General features: G+C 41.9%; 2 protein-coding genes across 15 annotated transcripts in view; one reads left to right on the top strand and one right to left on the bottom strand.

Moving 5' to 3' along the window:
- LOC5519891 (5-hydroxytryptamine receptor 1) overlaps window positions 1-6,178 on the bottom strand; it is a 99,529-nt gene extending 93,351 nt beyond the window's left edge. Inside the window, exon 1 of one of the 2 annotated variants that reach the window (XM_048729589.1) lies at window positions 5,943-6,178. The gene's annotated coding sequence lies outside the window, so the exon portion shown is untranslated. Of the gene's footprint in view, window positions 1-3,323; window positions 3,408-5,942 lie in introns of those variants that run through there. The other variant, XM_048729590.1, reaches the window with a different exon arrangement.
- LOC5519809 (dopamine receptor 2) overlaps window positions 1-20,082 on the top strand; it is a 34,685-nt gene extending 14,603 nt beyond the window's left edge. For 6 of the 13 annotated variants that reach the window (XM_032364737.2, XM_048729587.1, XM_032364739.2 and 3 more), the window contains 3 exons: window positions 8,280-8,358; window positions 14,083-14,138; window positions 18,542-20,082. In XM_032364737.2, coding sequence (XP_032220628.2) covers window positions 18,560-19,630 — 1,071 coding nt within the window. In that variant the 5' untranslated portion in view covers window positions 8,280-8,358; window positions 14,083-14,138; window positions 18,542-18,559 and the 3' untranslated portion in view covers window positions 19,631-20,082. Of the gene's footprint in view, window positions 1-2,472; window positions 2,912-3,562; window positions 3,655-3,851; window positions 3,961-6,909; window positions 8,162-8,279; window positions 8,359-10,945; window positions 14,139-18,541 lie in introns of those variants that run through there. The other 7 variants (XM_032364740.2, XM_032364745.2, XM_032364743.2 and 4 more) reach the window with 7 other exon arrangements.
- The last annotated feature ends 1,015 nt before the right edge of the window (window positions 20,083-21,097 follow it).

The raw sequence follows: 21,097 nt of genomic DNA, 5'->3' as shown, positions 1-21,097 counted from the left end.
CCCCCTACCTAAAACAAAAACAGGGAAGGAGACGTGACGAAGCTAGGAAATCAGAACTGATGTGTACTCTTATCACCTTTAACGTGACGAGAGGCGGAGAGCGCAAATGGGAATAAAGATGCACAGCACGCAGAAAAGAGTAGAGACCACTAGCACGTGCTGAGAGCTGTCTGAACACGTGCTGGAAGCTGGCTATTCACGTGCTGGAAGCTGGCTATTCACGTGCTGGAAGCTGGCTATTCACGTGCTGGAAGCTGGCTATTCACGTGCTGGAAGCTGGCTATTCACGTGCTGGAAGCTGGCTATTCACGTGCTGGAAGCTGGCTATTCACGTGCTGGAAGCTGGCTATTCACGTGCTGGAAGCTGGCTATTCCCGTGCTGGAAACTGGCTATTCACGTGCTGGAAGCTGGCTATTCACGTGATGGAAGCTGGCTATTCACGTGATGAAAGCTGGCTATTCCCGTGATGGAAGCTGGCTATTCCCGTGCTGGAAGCTGGCTATTCCCGTGCTGGAAACTGGCTATTCACGTGCTGGAAGCTGGCTATTCACGTGCTGGAAGCTGGCTATTCCCGTGCTGGAAGCTGGCTATTCACGTGATGGAAGCTGGCTATTCCCGTGATGGAAGCTGGCTATTCCCGTGCTGGAAGCTGGCTATTCCCGTGCTGGAAACTGGCTATTCCCGTGCTGGAAACTGGCTATTCACGTGCTGGAAGCTGGCTATTCACGTGCTGGAAGCTGGCTATTCACGTGCTGGAAACTGGCTATTCACGTGCTGGTAGCTTGCTATTCACGTGCTGGTAGCTTGCTATTCACGTGCTGGTAGCTGGCTGTTCACGTGCTGGAAGCTGGCTATTCACGTGCTGGAAGCTGGCTATTCACGTGCTGGAAGCTGGCTATTCACGTGCTGGAAGCTGGCTATTCACGTGCTGGAAGCTGGCTATTCACGTGCTGGAAGCTGGCTATTCCCGTGCTGGAAGCTGGCTATTCCCGTGCTGGAAGCTGGCTATTCACGTGCTTGAAGCTGGCTATTCACGTGCTGGAAACTGGCTATTCACGTGCTGGAAGCTGGCTATTCACGTGCTGGAAGCTGGCTATTCACGTGCTGGAAGCTGGCTATTCACGTGCTGGAAACTGGCTATTCACGTGCTGGTAGCTTGCTATTCACGTGCTGGTAGCTTGCTATTCACGTGCTGGTAGCTGGCTATTCACGTGCTGGAAGCTGGCTATTCACGTGCTGGAAGCTGGCTATTCACGTGCTGGAAGCTGGCTATTCACGTGCTGGAAGCTGGCTATTCACGTGCTGGAAGCTGGCTATTCCCGTGCTGGAAGCTGGCTATTCCCGTGCTGGAAGCTGGCTATTCACGTGCTTGAAGCTGGCTATTCACGTGCTGGAAACTGGCTATTCACGTGCTGGAAGCTGGCTATTCACGTGCTGGAAGCTGGCTATTCACGTGCTGGAAACTGGCTATTCACGTGCTGGTAGCTTGCTATTCACGTGCTGGTAGCTTGCTATTCACGTGCTGGTAGCTGGCTATTCACGTGCTGGAAGCTGGCTATTCACGTGCTGGAAGCTGGCTATTCACGTGCTGGAAGCTGGCTATTCACGTGCTGGAAGCTGGCTATTCCCGTGCTGGAAGCTGGCTATTCCCGTGCTGGAAGCTGGCTATTCCCGTGCTGGAAGCTGGCTATTCACGTGCTTGAAGCTGGCTATTCACGTGCTGGAAACTGGCTATTCACGTGCTGGAAGCTGGCTATTCACGTGCTGGAAGCTGGCTATTCACGTGCTGGAAACTGGCTATTCACGTGCTGGAAACTGAACGTACCTAGCGTAAAGGGACACGGCGTTGCCATGTGTCCCTTTACAGCGCCACTTCCGATATTAAAACTTAATAAAACTTAATAACTTGCTAGAAATATGCTTTAATATTATGGATTTTTAAAATCTTTGTGATTTTGGTGTGATCACCTGTTACCTTTGTAGCTCGATAAGTAGCTCCGTAACGCCAAAAAATCTTCCTCGAACAGCCAAAGGTCACCTCAACTCGCCCTTCCCCGTAAAAAAAAATAATAACAAGGGAGGAGACTCAAGCATCGAAAGCCCTCCAGAAAATCATTTGCCAAGTCGACCAAAATAACGAAATCGGGGCAAATTTCACCTAATTGGCAAAGGTTTTTGTATGTCCCTCAGTGATTCCAAGTATATTTAGAAGCGCGGAATTTTCAAAATATACATTAAAATGCTCTTGATCGTGGCTTTTATGTGGCGCTGAATAAATATGAAAAAATAAATTGAAATATGCAATAACTATTCACGCCAGTTGGAAAATTCAAGGAGAAATCCTTAGAACCCATTTTACCTAAGATATACTACCTAAGAAGTACTCCCTTTCGTACGATTTCATAGTCAACATTATTTCTAATGGAAAAGCATGAAGAACGAAAGAGAAATTAGCTAAAACTATTTAAATGAAGAGCGATTATAATACTATAGAGAATAACAATAGCAATCAAACCAACGTTAAAACTGTTTTTAGGCTAGTGTGTAATCAGTCAATATAAGGTCAGATTGCGACACAACACATCAATAAGGCTAGGAGAGAAAATAGGAAAGACACATGGAAAATAAAATCAAAGCTCGCATATTTCTCGCCAAGTAGTAAAGGTGGTCATTTTAACAGAAACAATGTGACGTCACATATAAGGTTGTCACGAAGAAACAACCCAACCCAACTCGGCCATCGCGTACAGTACATAAGAGAGATTCTAAAGATCTCTTAAGTACATCTCGCTAGATGTTATCCAAGCAAATGCTCTATCCCTCTTAGAGGCGTCACGTTTCACTCACTTCAGTCACTAATAGGGCATTGTTATCATTTGGTAACGGCCTCCAGCGAAAGCAGCTTGACAGGTTTGTTCTGCGCATGTACAATCATTCTACGAAATTCTCTAAATTAAATTGATACACTATTTATTTTTTGCTAGTCAATGAATAAAAAGGGAAGGGGAAAGGTAGACAAAACCGCTATCGTGATAAATTTAAAGAGAAAAACAATTTTCTGGAAATTCTAAGCGTCGCTAACACTCTCCGTTGTAAGAAAAATACACATGCCCACGTAGTTAAAATAGGGACATATATGAGTTTTGCCGTTGGTTCAACATATAATGATACTGATTGTATAGTTTAGATAAAAAACAACAACAATAAACCCATTTTACAAAAGTGCTAGCCAAACTTTAGATATCACTAAGGAAGTGTCTTTTGCAAAAGCGAAGCCACAGCCCGCAGGCGAAAAAGAGTTCGTAAACATTAAACTACTCACCTTTGAAATAATTGGGAGTTTATCTAGGCTTGTAATGGCTGTTTAGGAAGAGGGGAAGCGAGGAGGTGTGCAAGAACAAAAGAAATGACGAGTCGACAGTGCTCGTAGCAATTTGTCAGTTCGTATACAGATAATCGCTTCGGAACGATTTTAAGATAATCCCCAACAGCAAGTGAACGATGTTCGGGCTCTCTGCCGGGCTGGCTTAACGTCCCGAGGTCAATAGATCGGCAAATGTTCAATCATATAGTGTTACACTTATCAAAGCTTTGGGGTCTAGGAGGGAATGATTCTCGCGTACGATCTCGTAGCATTAACGTTCTTGAGCCGGGTAAGTTGTGCATAATTCTGTTAATCTATACCTCTCCTGTTTTACGTCGCGTGGGGCGCATTATATATCGATCTCGAGATATACACCGGGTATTTGTCTTTAAAACACAACCATAACAGTTTCTGTCAGTAGCGATCGCGTTCAGATCAGATAGCATCGTATCTCATTCATCGCTCGGAATAGGTAAATGGGCTGTGCTTGTCCATCGGAGCTGCACGTTTGTTGAATTTACTTAGAGCTTTGCCATCGCGTACGGTCCCCCTTCTACGGGCATGACGAGAAGACCGCGACTTCGCTGCATTAGAGGTAATCACATGTTTTTGATCTACTCTATACTAACGATCCACGCGGGGCCGCTAAAGAGATTTTTCACAATCTTGCTTGAATGACGTGTGTAAGAGGTAAGCTATTTCGCTATTCCGAGAGAACGGGTACGGAAAAATCATTGTATAAAACTACAGGCATTTTATGAGCAATTAATTCGATTGCTTCCGTACATAAGTGGAACAGCAACTAATGTAACATGGAACAGTTGGCGTGACTGCACTAACAAATCTTTTCACGAAAACCATATTTGGGGGTATTAACTTATCAAGAGGGACACTTGGAAAATCCTCTCCAAAAAGTTCTTATTGCGAAAGACGTTATATTTGAGCCATAAAAAAGGTTTAAAGGTAATTGTACAATATTGTATCCAGACGCCGTCCGTAATGTGAACTGGCTCGATGTCAAGAGTATTTAATGTTAATGATGTATCCTAGTGTCGTTCGTAGGGTAACTTTGGAATTACCAGGACAATTTTTAGAGAATTTTCTGGGATAGTTTTTAGAGTATTTGGATTAACTAAGACGTGTTCCTTGCGGATTTTGCGCGCGAGGCACGCACGGAAGAGATCCCGTCTGGATTACGTCACTCAGTGGGTGATATTCCTATTAGTTCTAAGCACTTAACATAGTATTTGACTTTAAGCCGAGTGCTTCAATAAACGGTCAGGGATCTTAGTAGCGATATTTAGAAGAATTTACTACCCAGCCAACGTTATTATACAGAACTTGTACTGTCTTAACTGTACAGTAGAAATAACGAGGGGGAAAATAATAAATCACATTTAAGTGAGTTATTTAAAGAGGAATTACATACATAAAGTCGACTTTTCTGAGATATCGATATCTGTAATTTGCTCGAATGCCTTTTTTAAATGACCCGTGTCAATGGGTGACTTAAAGAACCGATACTGGTTTCATTTTGAGTATTCAAAAACTAGGTATTCAAAAACTGTTCCAAACCTGAACCTGAGAGTACACTTTAAAATCTCCTATAGCTTGTGCGATTACTCATTCGCGCATTCCTCAACTTCAATGGCCAAAATACGGACTTGATTATCCCAATAATGAATGTGTGTTCAGGCAGGGTTTCTATAACCATTTAGCTGATAGATTGTTTTGATTGGATAGACTAGACAGACGATAACGATATAAGCATCATACCACAGAAGTTTTCCTCGCAAATGACGAAGAGGAAGAGGTAATGTACAGCTATCAGGTAACAGGGTCCTTAATGACATCATAATGGAAAACAAATCAGAGCTCGTTAACGGGAAATATAGCCTGCGCTACGGGAAATATAGCACTCGTACGACCGGTAATGTGAAGGAGTAATAGGGGTTGACGCCATTGCGGTCTCATAAATAGTACAACGATGCCCCATTGGTATTACTTCAGCATTCAGTTGAAGAAGGGGTACACTCATACCTCTGAGTCATTAGAAGGCTAGAGCATTTTTAACGTACTTTTCCTTGTACGTCCAAAATAATTTGCTTTATACTGTTAATAACCAAAAATAAAGCGAAGCACACTTACCTTCCCTAATAGAATTTAAACGTGTAAATCACTTTTAACACCCCCCCCCCCCCCCCCCCCTAAGCGCTATGCTATGCTAAAAAATAGAATGGCGAGGTATAGAGCCCTATGGCCAGAAATACCTAATACGGCTCCAGGAACTTCGCATGCGACAAGATTTATGTTACTTTCCTTGATCTGCCGCTTGTATTAGCATTGTTAAGAGGAAGGTCATATAAAAACAAAGTAAAGTATTTTGAATTAAAACCAAACGATTTAATCCTATAACTGCTAATGCCAGAGTGTCAAAAATCGCGCATAGTTATACCAAACATCGAAAAATTGCATAGCTGCTAATTCGTGGTATTTTTAAAACCGCCATATATCAGTGTCTCCTTATATAAAATAAAACTAAAAAACTAATTAAATAAAACTAAAAAAAAGCCCTACCTTGCTCCCAATACACGTGACTTGCCGTCCGCCATGTTACGTCGTCGAATGCATGGTCTTCTATTTCAAGCTATAGTATTTGCATGTTTGTGAAAATGTATAAAATCAAAGAGGGGTCAATCATACAGGGCTTCAAGGGAGAGGATATCATTGGAAGGCATGAAATTCTATCAGGAATACTGTAACATTCTACAGGAGGACGAGGGGGCGTCAGTCACTCGTAAACTTAATGGAACTATTTCGAAGTGATCTCTTTTAACACTGTCCGCCTCAACTGCGGCATTTGCTTGTATTTAATTATGGGAGGCTTGTAGTAGTGTCTCTGAAATATAACAAGTTAGTTATAAAAAATAAATCCTCATCTATTATGGTCTCAAAGGCACCTGCTGGCGAATTTTCGCTTGACTGACTATAGGACAAAGGAAATGTCAAAATGGGAAATGGGGTTTCTGCCATTTTCTTTGTCTTGTGGTCAGTCAAGCAAGAGTTCGCCAGCAATGCTGGCCGGTGCTGGTGCAGTTTGCACGGGGCTTAACACGCTTGTCTGGTATCAGATGGTATTTCTGGTTGGTATTACATTTGGGCTAGAGATGTTAATAGCTCATATGTGTGCGTCTCCAAGCCACAGATTCTACTACAAAAATATTTAATTAACCAGTAAGAACTCTTGTGTTTTGTAACACTTTGGGGCTTTTAGTTAGCCAAACACAGGAAATCTTCTTTGTCCAGGAAAAGCTGTCCAAACAGAAGTCTGTATAATGCACCACACATAGCACCCCCAGTGACACTTTTCTTTACAATAATTCACTTTTGAATACTCAGCAACTAAATGCATACGGAGCACACTTTCTGTTTACATTGCAGATATCAAAACCATTATATCTGGACTAATTCTATCAGTAAATAAGTCCAGGAACAAGCAAATCCTTGAAATCTATAGCGTTGAACGAGGCGATAGCTAAAGTTCTACCACCGTGATTGGGCTCGATTTGTAGAGGTAATATAGTAGAAAGGAACTATAGATAATAATATGGTTCTTCATCTCAACGATCCCTTCACATTTCATCCAGAGTTTCAGGCTAAACAGAAGCAGGAAGGGAAGATCGGATTGGTAACCGGTGTTACTTCGACTATAGTGAATAGCGAATATTAATACCAATCTTGCTCAAATTACCATTTCTATATTGAGACACAAGCATAAAAATCTAAAGATCATACTTTAAAAATGGTTCAGTCAAGCCACAAAGGCAAATGGTACGATAAGCTCGACACAGAAAAAAGCATTGGAGACTATAGCTTTATTGTGAAAAAAAAAAAAAACATTCTAACAACATATCAACGAATAAAGAGTTAAAGTGAAGGAGCTGTTATCTGAACCTAACGCTGATATCATAATACTGCTATACAATATATCGCCTGTTTTCGGAGGCAATACAAGCCGGATAACCTGTGTAGTGGCACTCGGGCTACAGGGACTGTTGAAACCCTTTTTTCCGCGCTCCTTCCCTCTCCTTTTCCCAGTCATAAACGCAGCTACGCAGGCTAACAGAATATCAAACAGTGGTCTTGATCAGAGGGTAATTCCAAAAGGTATTTTAATGAAAAGAGCAAGAAACAGAAAAAAACGCAAGCTACTTATGAGCGGAAACTATGAACGTAGGGACCGATAATGTTTTAAGTATAGAATAGCGGTGATGAGATAAGGAAAAGACATTTGAGTGAAATTGAGGTATTTCTGTAAAGCGTGATGGTCTTTTTGAGGATGCGGGGAAAATGCGGCAGTTAACTAAAAAAAGTGCGGTAACTCTTGTTACTTTGTGGTTTGAGCTAAATGTATGATTGAAGTGCTTCCAATTTTTATGTAAATTGGAACAAAGATAGCTTCGTTGCCCTTCTGCATCGTTAACAAACGGTTGTTGCGACTTACTTTTATACGTGGACAAGCCACATTGCTCATATAACAAGCGAAAGTCTATCTTATCGAGGCAAATTATGCGAGAAAGATCTGTTAAACGATTGGCAACAAAAGAGCAAGTCTTTGGCTTGTTAATAACACAGGACGCACAAACCAATTGAATTTTTGCTTCGAAATAACAATGAGGGCCAAAAACAGAAGCCCTGGCGTTAATTTTCATTATCCAATTATCGCGTCGAGAAATTTGGAGCAGACATTCGAAGCTCGCGGCTGTTGGCGCTATTCCCTTCTTCTATCAAGAATGGTAAAAGCTAAATTTTTATGCAGTTGGGCGCAATGCAGGTTGTCGCTTAAAAGAAGCGAGCAAGCGTAACAGAACATACGGAAGCTAACCGCTGACGGTTTTATTTGATTGTTTACAGAATAAAACATCTGTGCGTACGCATAAATAACCACAGTCAGCATAACAACAGGAATTTCATACGGAACGCCAAAAGACAGGTAAGCGCTCCGCACGAATTTAAAACAAAATTAGAAAATATAACCTAGTGCAGACCTTAAACCCCATGAAAACATCTGTGGTTTATTATCGGACCGTAGGACTCCCATTTGATTATTTGCGCTCTTCCCGATGTAGCGTAAAATATGGCACAACGCTAACTTGCACTTTGGTGCAAAATACTTTAGAATAGGGGTTTCAACAGATGCCTCACACTAAGCTATAGAGGCACACTACCAGAAATTCGAAACAAGCCAAAAACAACTCCATTTATAAAAATAAATAAACCAGAGGAAGTTCTATTTGAAGGTAACCGCATTTTATATTGGCTTAGTTTTAACCTCTGCAAATAATATATTTTATGATGTCTGAAGAATAAAGGTGCCAATTGTGTGGCTGTTTGCAAAGCTCGGCTTGATGGAGGAAAAATCGAGATGATAAATAAGTCCACATTAAGGGTAAACCAGTAAACTAAAGAAGAAAATGAATTGATTCTTTTATTTTGCTTGTTTTTTTTTTGTCGGTGCTTGTATTCCTGGGTAGCTAATTCTGGGTCCCTGGGCAGTCCCTGCTATTGACAATGACCTCTAGCGCCTGATCAAATAGAAAAAGTAATCAGACGTTGAAAGGATAAAAAATTGGATTTCCATCTAGACCAGCCAATACAGCATTCCCAAAACAAACGCACCGTTTGCTCAAGCACGCGTAAATTCGATCGGCAAGTTTGTCAGACTTTAATTTCTTAGAGATCACTTCGATCTTAGTAAAGGGGCAAGTTAGGATTTAAGTGCCATGAGCTATTAACAACTACGCTAGGAAATGCTATGCAAATTGATGTCCGTATTTTAATAACAGGAAGAAGGAACTTATCCCGATTGGTGGGGAATTCATTTGAACGTAAATTGTGTAGTGCCTGTTTTCTGTAGGACAGCTGCCTCGCTACCTCATTTCCCAAGGATCGCATTCCTCTTATTTATTATTATTGCTTTTTGGCTTTACTAACACACATGGACAATAGGTGTTCATAACAATAGAACCCCGATCCAGCTACTCGCAAGGGAGAGAAAAATTTCATCGCTAAATGGAGATGTTTTTTTTTCTAATTTAAATTGTCCGATTACAGTGAAACCTTTGCCATATCATTATGGTAAATTGCCATCGTCATACAGATATCGACACATAGAGGTTTCTTTTTTTATGACCGTAATAATATGGTATTATTCTATAAATAATGATTTTTATCCTTGGAGATGTTCTTTTCAGCAAATATGCCTTTGAAAAGACGCAAAATTGTTCTGGTGTGAAAACTTGCATTTAGCCAGGACTGAAACCGCTACACGTAAGAAAAAGAGCATCAGATCTCATCTTGCACGGATACCGTACACAAGCTGTGTCGTAGTGTAACCTTCGTTAGGGTTGGAATTACTATAGAACAATTTGTGAACGTTAATCGATGAACCATTCACTTTTTTAATAGATCCAAGGTAAAGGGCGATTTCGCTTACCCGCCCTACGCACGACCCACCAGCCAAACCCCGCCCTCCCCGAGACCCGCCAGCCACACCCCCCCCTCCCCTAAAAACCGCCAGCCACACCCCGCCCTCCCCGAGACCCAACAGCCACACCCCGCCCTCCCCTAAGAACCGCCAGCCACACCCCGCCCTCCCCTAAGAACCGCCAGCCACACCCCGCCCTCCCCGAGACCCGCCAGCCACACCCCGCCCTCCCCTTAGAACCGCCAGCCACACCCCGCCCTCCCCTAAGAACCGCCAGCCACACCCCGCCTTCCCCGAGACCCGCCAGCCACACCCCGCCCTCCCCTAAGAACCGCCAGCCACACCCCGCCCTCCCCGAGACCCGCCAGCCACACCCCGCCCTCCCCGAGACCCGCCAGCCACACCCCGCCCTCCCCTAAGAACCGCCAGCCACACCCCGCCATCCCCGAGACCCGCCAGCCACACCCCGCCCTCCCCACGGCATGCGCTCCTCACCACGCCCTGCCCACGAACCGCCACCCAAACCCCGCCCTCCCCACGACGTGTCAGCCACACTCCGCCCTCCCTACGGCATGCCCGCCCCGATGGTCCTAAACAAATCATTTAAGGCTTAATTTTCAGCAACAACCACTCTCCTCAGCTGACTAGCAGTATAAGCTTGTAATCTCTTCGGAGTCGAGCGTAGTTATATTTCTAAGGGACAATACTGTACTTGTTTTGGTATTTGGTGATTATGCCAGATCTATAATTGATCGGCGATTAGCAATAATAGCGTGTAATGATTTCCTTGAGTCCCTGGCCATATGACTTCGTAGAATAATGCCAAGAAGCCACAAAATACGGACCAGGACTGCTCCATTCCTGAATCGGGATACTGGGACCGAAGTCTGATCACTTATAGCTTTATGTTTAATTTATGGCTTGCCCTTCTATTGCCTAAGGGTCTCCTCTAGTTGCTTCCACACGAACACGAAAGCACTAAAGAGATAAGCTTTGCTAAAATAGCTGTCGTTAAAAGCTAAGTAGGGCTGCAAAGAGACAGTTGGATAAAATAAAAACGTCCTGGTTAATACCCACTTTTACGTACTTCAATATACCATAAAAAGCAATTACAATGAGGCAACTTGAAAATACCGATACATAAACTCGATAAAATTCAAACTGGAATTTCGCTGAATTAAAAATGAAATCCGCAACCACAGAACTTTAAAGATTGGTCGCGAATACTACATAAATTCAGAACTGAATTGGTTCCGACCCCTTTGGGCAAAACCATATACTTGTACAACTTTAATGAATGATTTTGAAATTGATTGCAAGAAAAAAAAAACACCCGCATGACAGGAATACCAAGGAAGTCGTCTAGACACACCTTATTTTCATCATCCCGAAACAAAGAGTACCTCCAAAAAAATTGGGCATTATGTAGGAAAAGGATGCCAAGAATTCTAGGTTTTCTTTAACATACGATAGATTGCTTGCATTTTTACAGTTTTTGTAGACAAGGAATCTTCGTACGTTGGGTAGCATTACCATATTAAGTTTCCCTTCAGGGCTTTTTTTTTCTCTCATCTTACCTAATCACGAGCAAAAAAGGTATTACTAACCACATTTAAACCGCATCAGTGATTTACTATAATAAAATAAATAAAAACAAATATTTGTGTAAAAGGTTTCTTTGCTTTTTAGTTTAGCAACATGCAGCCCGTAGTGATGTCTAACTCTTTAAGTGCTTCATTCAGGTTTCGGGAAAATTACAAATACAAAGCCCAAACATTAGCCCGGGGGTAATGTCAGATCTTATTGATCATGAAGGGCTATCAAAATAAGCAAAGAAATTGAACCAGCGGGGGTTCAGCGGAGATCTGAAGGATGAGAAACTACAAAAAGCCCGTCCAACATAACATATTGGCAGAGGCGCCAAATATGCCGCTACTAGTCAGGAAAACGGGTCAATTTAACATTGTCGTACTAACATCTACAAATGAGTCGTTTGAGCTAAAACGGTACAGAGGACGCCGAAAGAGGGAAACTATGCGCGCAGACAATGAATGCAATAGCCTTGTAATAACTCCTTTATAGCAATTAGGAGAATGTTTTCATTTAAAACAGAAAATGCTATTAATGAAAAATCACAAGCTTTTTAATGCTGTGGTGGGGACTCGACAGGTAAGTATAGGGGGGTTAAATACAGATTATTTCTCAAGGGTTGGAAAATTTATTTGGCTGTTACCTTGGCGCGCGATACACAGGGCGTTTGTGGTTTGTTGGCTGATGTTATGTCGCGGTGATTCGATAAAAAATCCTATGGGTTCTCTGGGAATTCCAGTCGCAGTTGTTCTATTAGCACGGGCTTGGCAATTAAAGAGATGTTAAATCAGAAGTAACGCGAAACGGATGGTTGCTTTTATGTGCCTTGGCAAGGAAGGCAAGCTGAGAAGTAGAACCGGATTCAAACGGCGAAACACAACAGATCGCACAACCTAACGAGAATAATTCATGCGAGATACAAACATCGATAATAGAAACAAGTGAACGCGGTGGTCACGAATGCAAGCATTGACGGTGCTTGTAGGAAGAAGGGATTAAATGAATGCTGCGGAATCGATTTCTTTAGAGGTACATTCAATATAATGATTATTAATAATTGATTGTATGATTTAGGATAAAAAGGCCCTGCGTCTTTAACCAACAACTATCACAGCAGTAATCTTGAAGCCCTAACTTCTCTAGAACAACAAAGTTAAACTTAACATAGTAAGAGACAAAGTAAGAATCGAACTTTCACCTCAACACATTACTCCGTTTTTAGACGCTCAAATGGAAAAGAGAAGATTTGTATAATATAAATAATAAATCAAGATTATATTTTTGAATGTAAACTCAGATTTTCCGTGAAATTTCTGAGCGAAATACGCAAGGCACGAAAGTTAGGCGGGATACTATTAGCCTTTTAGCGACCATATGATTAGATCTTTACATTTATGTAATCGTAATCCGACCGAACCATTTTAACCCACAGTAAGTAAATAGACCGGGGTTGGCATCGGTTAAGCCTCAGGATCATTTTATTGGACCATCCGTTACAAGTTTTTGTGAAGGTGTCCCGTACATAGTTTGTTGGAAGCTCCTGTGAAGCATATTCGAATAGTACAAGCAAAGCGAAAACCAGTTTCTACAGAAAAAATCTAAATATCGAGTTATAAGTTCTAATGGCGAGGAAAAAAAGAGGTGAGTGCAAATTGAAAAAAAAAAAGGAAACAAAAAACGCGAGAATAAAAGTGAGTTGGGCTGTAAATAACTAATTCTGCGACATTTAAAAACCTGCACTTAGGGGATTTTATGAAAAAAAAAAACAATAACCAAGTTCATAGAAATATTCATCATCGGTGCAGCATGGAAACACCGGAAGAAAAGTTGTAAATGGAATATTCTTATTTGCGATTAACGAAATCTTGGTTTTAGATTAAAAAAAACAGGTAAGGTCGTTTAAACGCTTACTGTGTATATTATGAAAATGATATTTAGAAGAAGAAATAAATTGCATTTGATAACGTCCAATAACACAGCTAAGCAGTGAGGTTAAAGAATTGGCGATCGCTTTGATTGTTTTAAGCAAATCACTTGAAAACAACTGATAATAATTTTAAGGAAACTACCACGGTCTGCGCAAAATAATTCTATATTATCGCAAAGTTATCCGATAGCACGCTAATGCGGCCGATATCAATACACTTAAGGGCTGCATATAATATCTGCAAGCGTGTTTCTGTATTTAACTCTTCCTCTTTTGAATCTTGCGGTTTGGAGAGGCCTTAATAGCTCAGTGTCACTTGAAAGGCCGAGAAGTGGATCCTAAACAAACACTGTTATAGTAAGGCGATGTTTCTGATGCGTTAGGACAAACACGCTCGGTAAATGCACTACTCGGTAAAGCGTTTTACTGGGAATTTCAACTATTACTGACACACCACTTCGGAAGCTACGTTGGCAGTGATTAAGAGCTAAAATCAGAGCGAACCATTGAAGAGTACTTACAGCACCCGCTGTCAACGCTTGAGATCGTAAAAAGCATTTTAAGTATAATGAAAATTGTAAGTTTGTGGTGATTCATAGGATGTGCGCGCGGTTTAAGGTATCTTGTGGCACGATACATGACACAAGGACACACACTGGGAACTCGTTGCATTTCCAAAAGGACGTTATTAATTGTGTTATTCGTTATCTCAGGGTCGACCCGTCACTGCTCTCGGATCCAAAGGTGAACCGCTGTGACATCTGAGAAGGTAAGATCTTGCTATTTCCCGTGGAGACGGCTAAAGTGCCGACAAAAGTATATGCTCACATAACCGCCGATACAACAGGTAACCCATAGAGGGGCGGCTGCAGGTTATTCTGCAGTTTGTTTGTCTCCCAAGTTACCAGCCTCTTATATGCAAGACCAAAAGCAATGCAATAGAGCTATTCGTGGGAAGAAGCTTCCATGAGCAAGTCCAAAAGCAATGCAATAAAGCCATTCGTGGAAAGATGCTTCCATGAGCGAGTCCAAAAGCAATGCATTTAAGCTATTCGTGGAAAGATGCTTCCATGAGCGAGTCCAAAAGCAATGCATTTAAGACATTCATGGAAAGATGCTTCCATGAGCGAGTCCAAAAGCTATGCATTTAAGCTATTCGTGGAAAGATGCTTCCATGAGCGAGTCCAAAAGCAATGCATTTAAGCTATTCATGGAAAGATGCTTCCATGTCAAATGTAACGCGGAGGGCAGAGAGGGGAGGGTATCTTTGATGTGCATCTGGATTGTTAAAACACGATTCGCAAAATGGCGCCTTTCCCAGGGTGAGGGGGGTAGGGTACGCAGCCCAGTGGCGACATAAAGTCCCTCGTCGCCAAATGCGGAAGCTGTTCGAGATTCTGGCTCTCAAACTCAGCCCCCCTTTTGCAACTGACGAATGAGACTAAAAGAAAACTGTGCATTTTAAAATATTTCTATCTCGATAATGGAGGTAATGCGTTACCATAAACATATAAGCGTGAAAAGTAGGGCCCTAGTGTAGAGTTCCAGGATCGTCATGGGAAATCAGTCAGATTCACTGTCACATCTACTTGGAACTACCCTGGGTACCAGAGTCTCGAGCTTCGCTTCGCGGCTCGTGTTTTTGGAGTGAACGAAGCTCGAGCCTCTGGTACCCAGGGTAACTTGGAACAGGGGAAAGCTAGCAGCCATCTTCTTAATTCTCTGTATACTAAATCCATCCCTCTCGTATTTCTTTGGAGTTCAAATGAACTCTTGAACTCTTTGGAGTCCAAAGGAAATGGTCAAAATGTAGAGTGTGGTAAATCTGTTGCACTCAACAAAAATGATATCCTTTTTCCGGGGGTCCCCCGAGGAAAAAGACGCCGCCAAGAATGTCGACTGAAAACTGTTTTGATTATGTGGAGCATAGCTAAAACAAGTATCCATTTGTTATTTATTTCATCAATACATCAAAATGCATTTCCGTCTCTCTGTATAAAATCTCCTACGGAATGCTACGTAAGCCGTTTTATCCGAAAGTCACAGTATTTGTGACAGCAGTAAGTTTAATGGAGTGCGAAAAGACCGTGCCAAGACCTAGTCAAAAGCCTATCTTCACTGGGCTTACAATAGCTAAGTTTATCTGCACTAAGCCTTCGAAATCTTAGTTTACCTGCATTAGGCTTACAATATCTTAGTTTACCTGCACTGGGCTTACAATATCTTAGTTTACCTGCATTAGGCTTACAATATCTTAGTTTACCTGCATTAGGCTTACAATATCTTAGTTTGCCTGCACTGGGCTTACAATATCTTAGTTTACCTGCACTGGGCTTACAATATCTTATTTTACCTGCATTGGGCTTACAATATCTTATTTTACCTGCATTAGGCTTACAATATCTTAGTTTACCTGCACTGGGCTTACAATATCTTAGTTTACCTGCATTGGGCTTACAATATCTTAGTTTGACTGCATTGGGCTTACAATATCTTAGTTTGCCTGCATTGGGCTTACAATATCTTAGTTTGCCTGCATTGGGCTTACAATATCTTAGTTTACCTGCATTAGGCTTACGAAATCTTAGTTTGCCTGCACTGGGCTTACAATATCTTAGTTTGCCTGCATTGGGCTTACAATATCTTAGTTTACCTGCATTAGGCTTACGATATCTTAGTTTACCTGCATTAGGCTTACAATATCTTAGTTTACCTGCATTAGGCTTACGATATCTTAGTTTACCTGCATTGGGCTTCAATATCTTAGTTTATCTGCACTGGGCTTACAATATCTTAGTTTACCTGCACTAGGCTTACAATATCTTAGTTTACCTTCCCTGGGCTTACAATATCTTAGTTTACCTGCATTGGGCTTACAATATCTTAGTTTACCTGCATTGGGCTTACAATATCTTAGTTTACCTGCATTAGGCTTACGATATCTTAGTTTACCTGCATTGGGCTTCAATATCTTGGTTTACCTGCATTGGGCTTACAATATCTTAGTTTGACTGCATTGGACTTACAATATCTTAGTTTACCTGCATTGGGCTTCAATATCTTAGTTTATCTGCATTGGGCTTACAATATCTTAGTTTGACTGCATTGGGCTTACAATATCTTAGTTTGACTGCATTGGGCTTACAATATCTTAGTTTACCTGCATTGGGCTTACAATATCTTAGTTTACCTGCATTAGGCTTATGATATCTTAGTTTACCTGCATTAGGCTTACAATATCTTAGTTTACCTGCATTGGGCTTACAATATCTTAGTTTGCCTGCATTGGGCTTACAATATCTTAGTTTACCTGCATTGGGCTTACAATATCTTAGTTTACCTGCACTGGGCTTACAATAGTCTCCTACAAAGTATGATAAGGTTGATGTCAATTCCTACTATTTATAATAAACAGTAACTGTGATGGAGGCAAATTAATGGTAAATAGAAGATATAACAGGGAATAGTCGAGAAAAGCTCAGAATTATGCGGTATAACTCACTGGTGATACATCCTAGCAGCATCTCCAAGTCCTTAGTCATTTGTTCTGGCTGAACGACTTTTTCAAGGGCTTTTTGTTAATCCCCATTACGAACAATTGATTCTTTCGAGTTCGTCTATCTCCTAGGTACACACGATAGAAGGATAGGAAATATCCACTACCGGGATGTTGATGGATAAAAACATTAAAGATAAAGTTTGGAAGATTTGAAGTACTAGGTTCTTTAGCTTTTGGACCACTTAAGTAACCATTTGCGGGATAAAGCTTGGGGCTACAGAACAAACAGAAATGAAGATTGCATTATGTTGAAATCTGTATTGTATCTTTCAAGTATTGTCACTCCTCTAATTATTAACTCACTTTTGCACATTTCCTTGACTAACTCTAATGGCATTTCACTCGAGCCCCAGCTCTATGTCTGAAAACAAAATATTCTGATGCATTAGCTGAATAAGGAATAACATTACTCCATCACGAGATAAGAAAACTTAGTGAAATCAGTCACAACATAAGACCAGGATAAAAAACCGGTTATTTAAAGAAGGCGCAGAGTTTTCTGGGTCGTCCCATGTGTTATTCCCTATCGCTTGAAGGTGGGTTAAGAGAAGTAGATAACATCTTGAAAACAGGCCTGAAATCATGAACAGAAAGTTTACGGGAGAAGTACTCAGAGCGGAGTGCTATGAGCCGTCACATGTGTTAAGGTCTTAAGCCGGTGGGCAATGGGTAATACGAGTTTAATTGGCTTGACCTATAAGATAAAGTATCAAATCGAATTCTAAAGACTTGGTAAAGGTAAATATTTGCACACCTTGAGCTGGATAAATGTGCGGTGAACTTAACGAGAATCTGTGGATAATTATGATGTGGATGTGGATAATTATATAGATAAGATTTGCCACCACAGCGCCGCATACACCTTAATTTCACCTTTGTAAGTTCCGTGAATAATTTTGTTGTTTTTTGCAAAAAAAATGTAGTTATTCCCACGAGACCCGCCGATAATATTCTAAAGGCAACTATTTATACTCGCCTTGAGGGAAATTCCCAATTGGAGAAAAAAGAAGCTATTATTTGGCCAGGCCTGCTCAGAATTAAAGGGGTAAGCTGTGAGAAAGGTTGGATTTCTTAGAAGATATATTTTTACACATATCAATATTTGATGGGCATACAGTGAGGTGTTTTCCTGAAGCTACCTCCGCGAAAAATAATAATGGGTCGAGTCACGTAAGACAAATTGTGGAGAGGAGAGGTCTTCTGACTTGGCTAGCAATCAAATTAGCACTAGATCAAAGGTGTATGGTCCTGACGCGCCATGAGGATGGCATTTGAGCTTATCACTCTAGTTTCACAGCAATCCTTGTACACGCTCAAGTCCAAAATTCTAACCCAAAGAGTTTTGCCCACAGGACAAAGCCTGAATTAATATGCGTCTGTATGATTATTAGATAAATACTTTTGCATGATAGCCATTCAAGAATTATATCTTAGCATCTAATCCCAGGATGTTGTCTGTCCGTACGGATTTCCCTTTACAACGGAAATACATGCTTGTGATTTAGCTCTAACTGCGTATTCTCCATCACCTATATTTCCCTCTCATTACAAAAATACATGCGCACACTCCACACCCATCCTAACCTTCTTGTTTTATTTTTTTTTCTACACAGGAATTAGGCTGTATCACCATGAATGCGTCCGTGGGAGCGGCTCTCAACGCGTCTGCTAACTCCACGGTTGGCGCTGGGGAGGAGGAAATAATTATTGGCGCTAGTAACATTATCGCCGCCACGTTTGTTGCTCTCCTGATCGTGCTGACGCTGGGCGGAAACTTCATCGTCTGCGCTAGCTTCTACACATTCCGTGACCTGCGAACGATCTGCAACTACTTCATCATCTCTCTAAGCGTCTCGGACATCCTAGTGGCGCTGATCGCCATGCCTTTCTGGTTTACCATCCAGATATCCGATAACAAATGGAGGTACAGTAGAAAGCTCAAGGATTATTGGGACTGTATGGATATCTTATGTGGGACGGCATCTATTATGAACCTGATGGCGGTCAGCTTCGACCGTCAGCTCGCAATCACCACGCCCTTCACCTACCCCAAGATCCTAACCAAGCGGCGTGCCCTCGTCATCATATCCTTTGTTTGGGCGTACGCCGCGACAATATCAGGACTTCGACAACTTAAGGCTCCGCCCTACTGGCCCTTCCCTAACTACCTTCACTTAAACGCCACGTTCAGCTTTTTCCTGCCACTGTCGTTCATGGTGATGATGTATGCGAGGATTTACCTTGTCGCCAGGTACCAAGCGAGGCGGATAGGTAAAAACTACGCCACGGACATCAAAGCGGCGAAGACGATCGCCGTCGTGGTGGGCGTATTCGCGGCATGCTGGTTACCGTTCTTCGTAATCGTACTCATCTATGCGTGGCAAGGGTACGATGCGGGCGTATCGCCGCAGTTATTCAACCTGGCCAAATGGCTAGCTTATTTCAACAGCTGCTTGAACCCGATCATTTACACGTGTCTGAATCGAACTTATCGAAGGGCTTTCCGGAGACTGTTTCGGCGCTGTCGGAGAATCCGAAGGGATTCCGAGAGCTCGAGTGCGAGCTCGTGGTATGGAGACACTAGGAAAAGCGTCACGCACATGGGCGTGAATAGTCCTTCGCCGCGCGCGAAGACCTCGCTATTAAATGGGCGTAACGGGAATCATAAGCTGGGGAATATCGACGAAATCACAGACGTATAACGTAGGGACATGTAAGGTTTATCGTGGATTATCGTAACCGAGTACGTAGGCTCTGAAAGCCACCGAGAAGCAGTATTGGCGTGAATTTTTAGTCTTCACCTTGCTTCTTAGTGCAAGCGAAACTATTCTCATAAAAAAGCCACTGGAAGTGAAGTGTTATAATACTATCACAAAATGGTCGACAATAGCGGACACTCATTAATCGAATGTCAAGTCTAATTCTGACTTTGATTGATGGACTGTTATAATGTAACCAATGGTTGGTTAATTAATGCTAACCTGTTTAGTCGGGTTTAGGACTATCAAAAAGGGATTGAGTAACATAATATTACATTAGATCCTAATTGTATGCGGACGCTCACGTCCCCATGAATCGATCTCAAGGGTTTAAACATGACAAAAAATAATGCAGAATGTAAGACAAAATGTTTAGGAATAAATATGTGTGATAGCCGTGGTCCTAAATAAATCATCTAAACATTCGTTATAACAGTTAACAAGATTATCAAAGTGTTAACACAATAAGGTGTTAACACATAAAAGAGCTGATCTTGAAAAGAATTTCCATCTTAACATCCATCGTCGAGACGGCGGAGGTGGGGGAGGGGTAGGGGGTAGGAGTTAAGCCCTCGCGCCTCGTTACGCTGACCGCGGCGCCCTGGGCCCGAGGACGACATCTTAGCAGACATTTCCAATGTTCCAAATGCCACGGTACGTTACATATTTCCACGCGTGTAGGATACAGACTACTTCGGTTGACTGCTAACGAAGCGCGGTGAATTCAAATGTGCAGTAATCTCTTTCCTGATAATAGTAACATTGGAAATGTCTTCTAAGGTGGAAAACCCTTTCAAAATCAGCTGATATATCCACCACTATTCACAAGGGATAGTTCATAGGCCGCAAAGTACGCGCATGCGCAACGTAAAAGACACCTACCGACTCTCTAGAGATAGCAAAACAACCAAAGATCAATGTTTAGAGTGAGTATCATTCATACGAAAAAGCCGTTGAGTTAGGTATTAGGAGAGTATCTGGAGCCTTGTTTAGAATAGAGCATGGTTGGGTGTGTACTAGCTCAAATAGATACGATAGCAGCCATGGTGGGATGGGCCTTCTAGCCGGTTCGCACGACGTCATAAGAAACAGAATAAAAAAGAATAGCTTTGGCACCTTGCGCGGGTTCGTACGTAAGCCTTAATGTTCTACCACTCGGTTATAAAATATACGAATGGCATCGTCACATTTTATATGCTGACTACATTCAATTGACTTTTCTCATTTTAGGGAAAGACCATCATGTATTTAAGGGAGAGAGGGGATAACAAAACTATTAATTCGAGCATAACCTTAAGAGCGAAAAAAAAAATTCTGCAGAGAAAATGTGTTTTTGTAAAACAAAAATTAGAAACAGAAGAAAATTCCATCCATCCCCTCGAATATCGAAAGGTCCGTTCCTTAGTCGTG

The sequence above is a fragment of the Nematostella vectensis genome, chromosome 6 (genome assembly GCF_932526225.1).
Source record: "Nematostella vectensis chromosome 6, jaNemVect1.1, whole genome shotgun sequence".
NCBI lineage: Eukaryota > Metazoa > Cnidaria > Anthozoa > Actiniaria > Edwardsiidae > Nematostella > Nematostella vectensis.
This window is presented reverse-complemented; position numbering and strand designations above follow the sequence as displayed.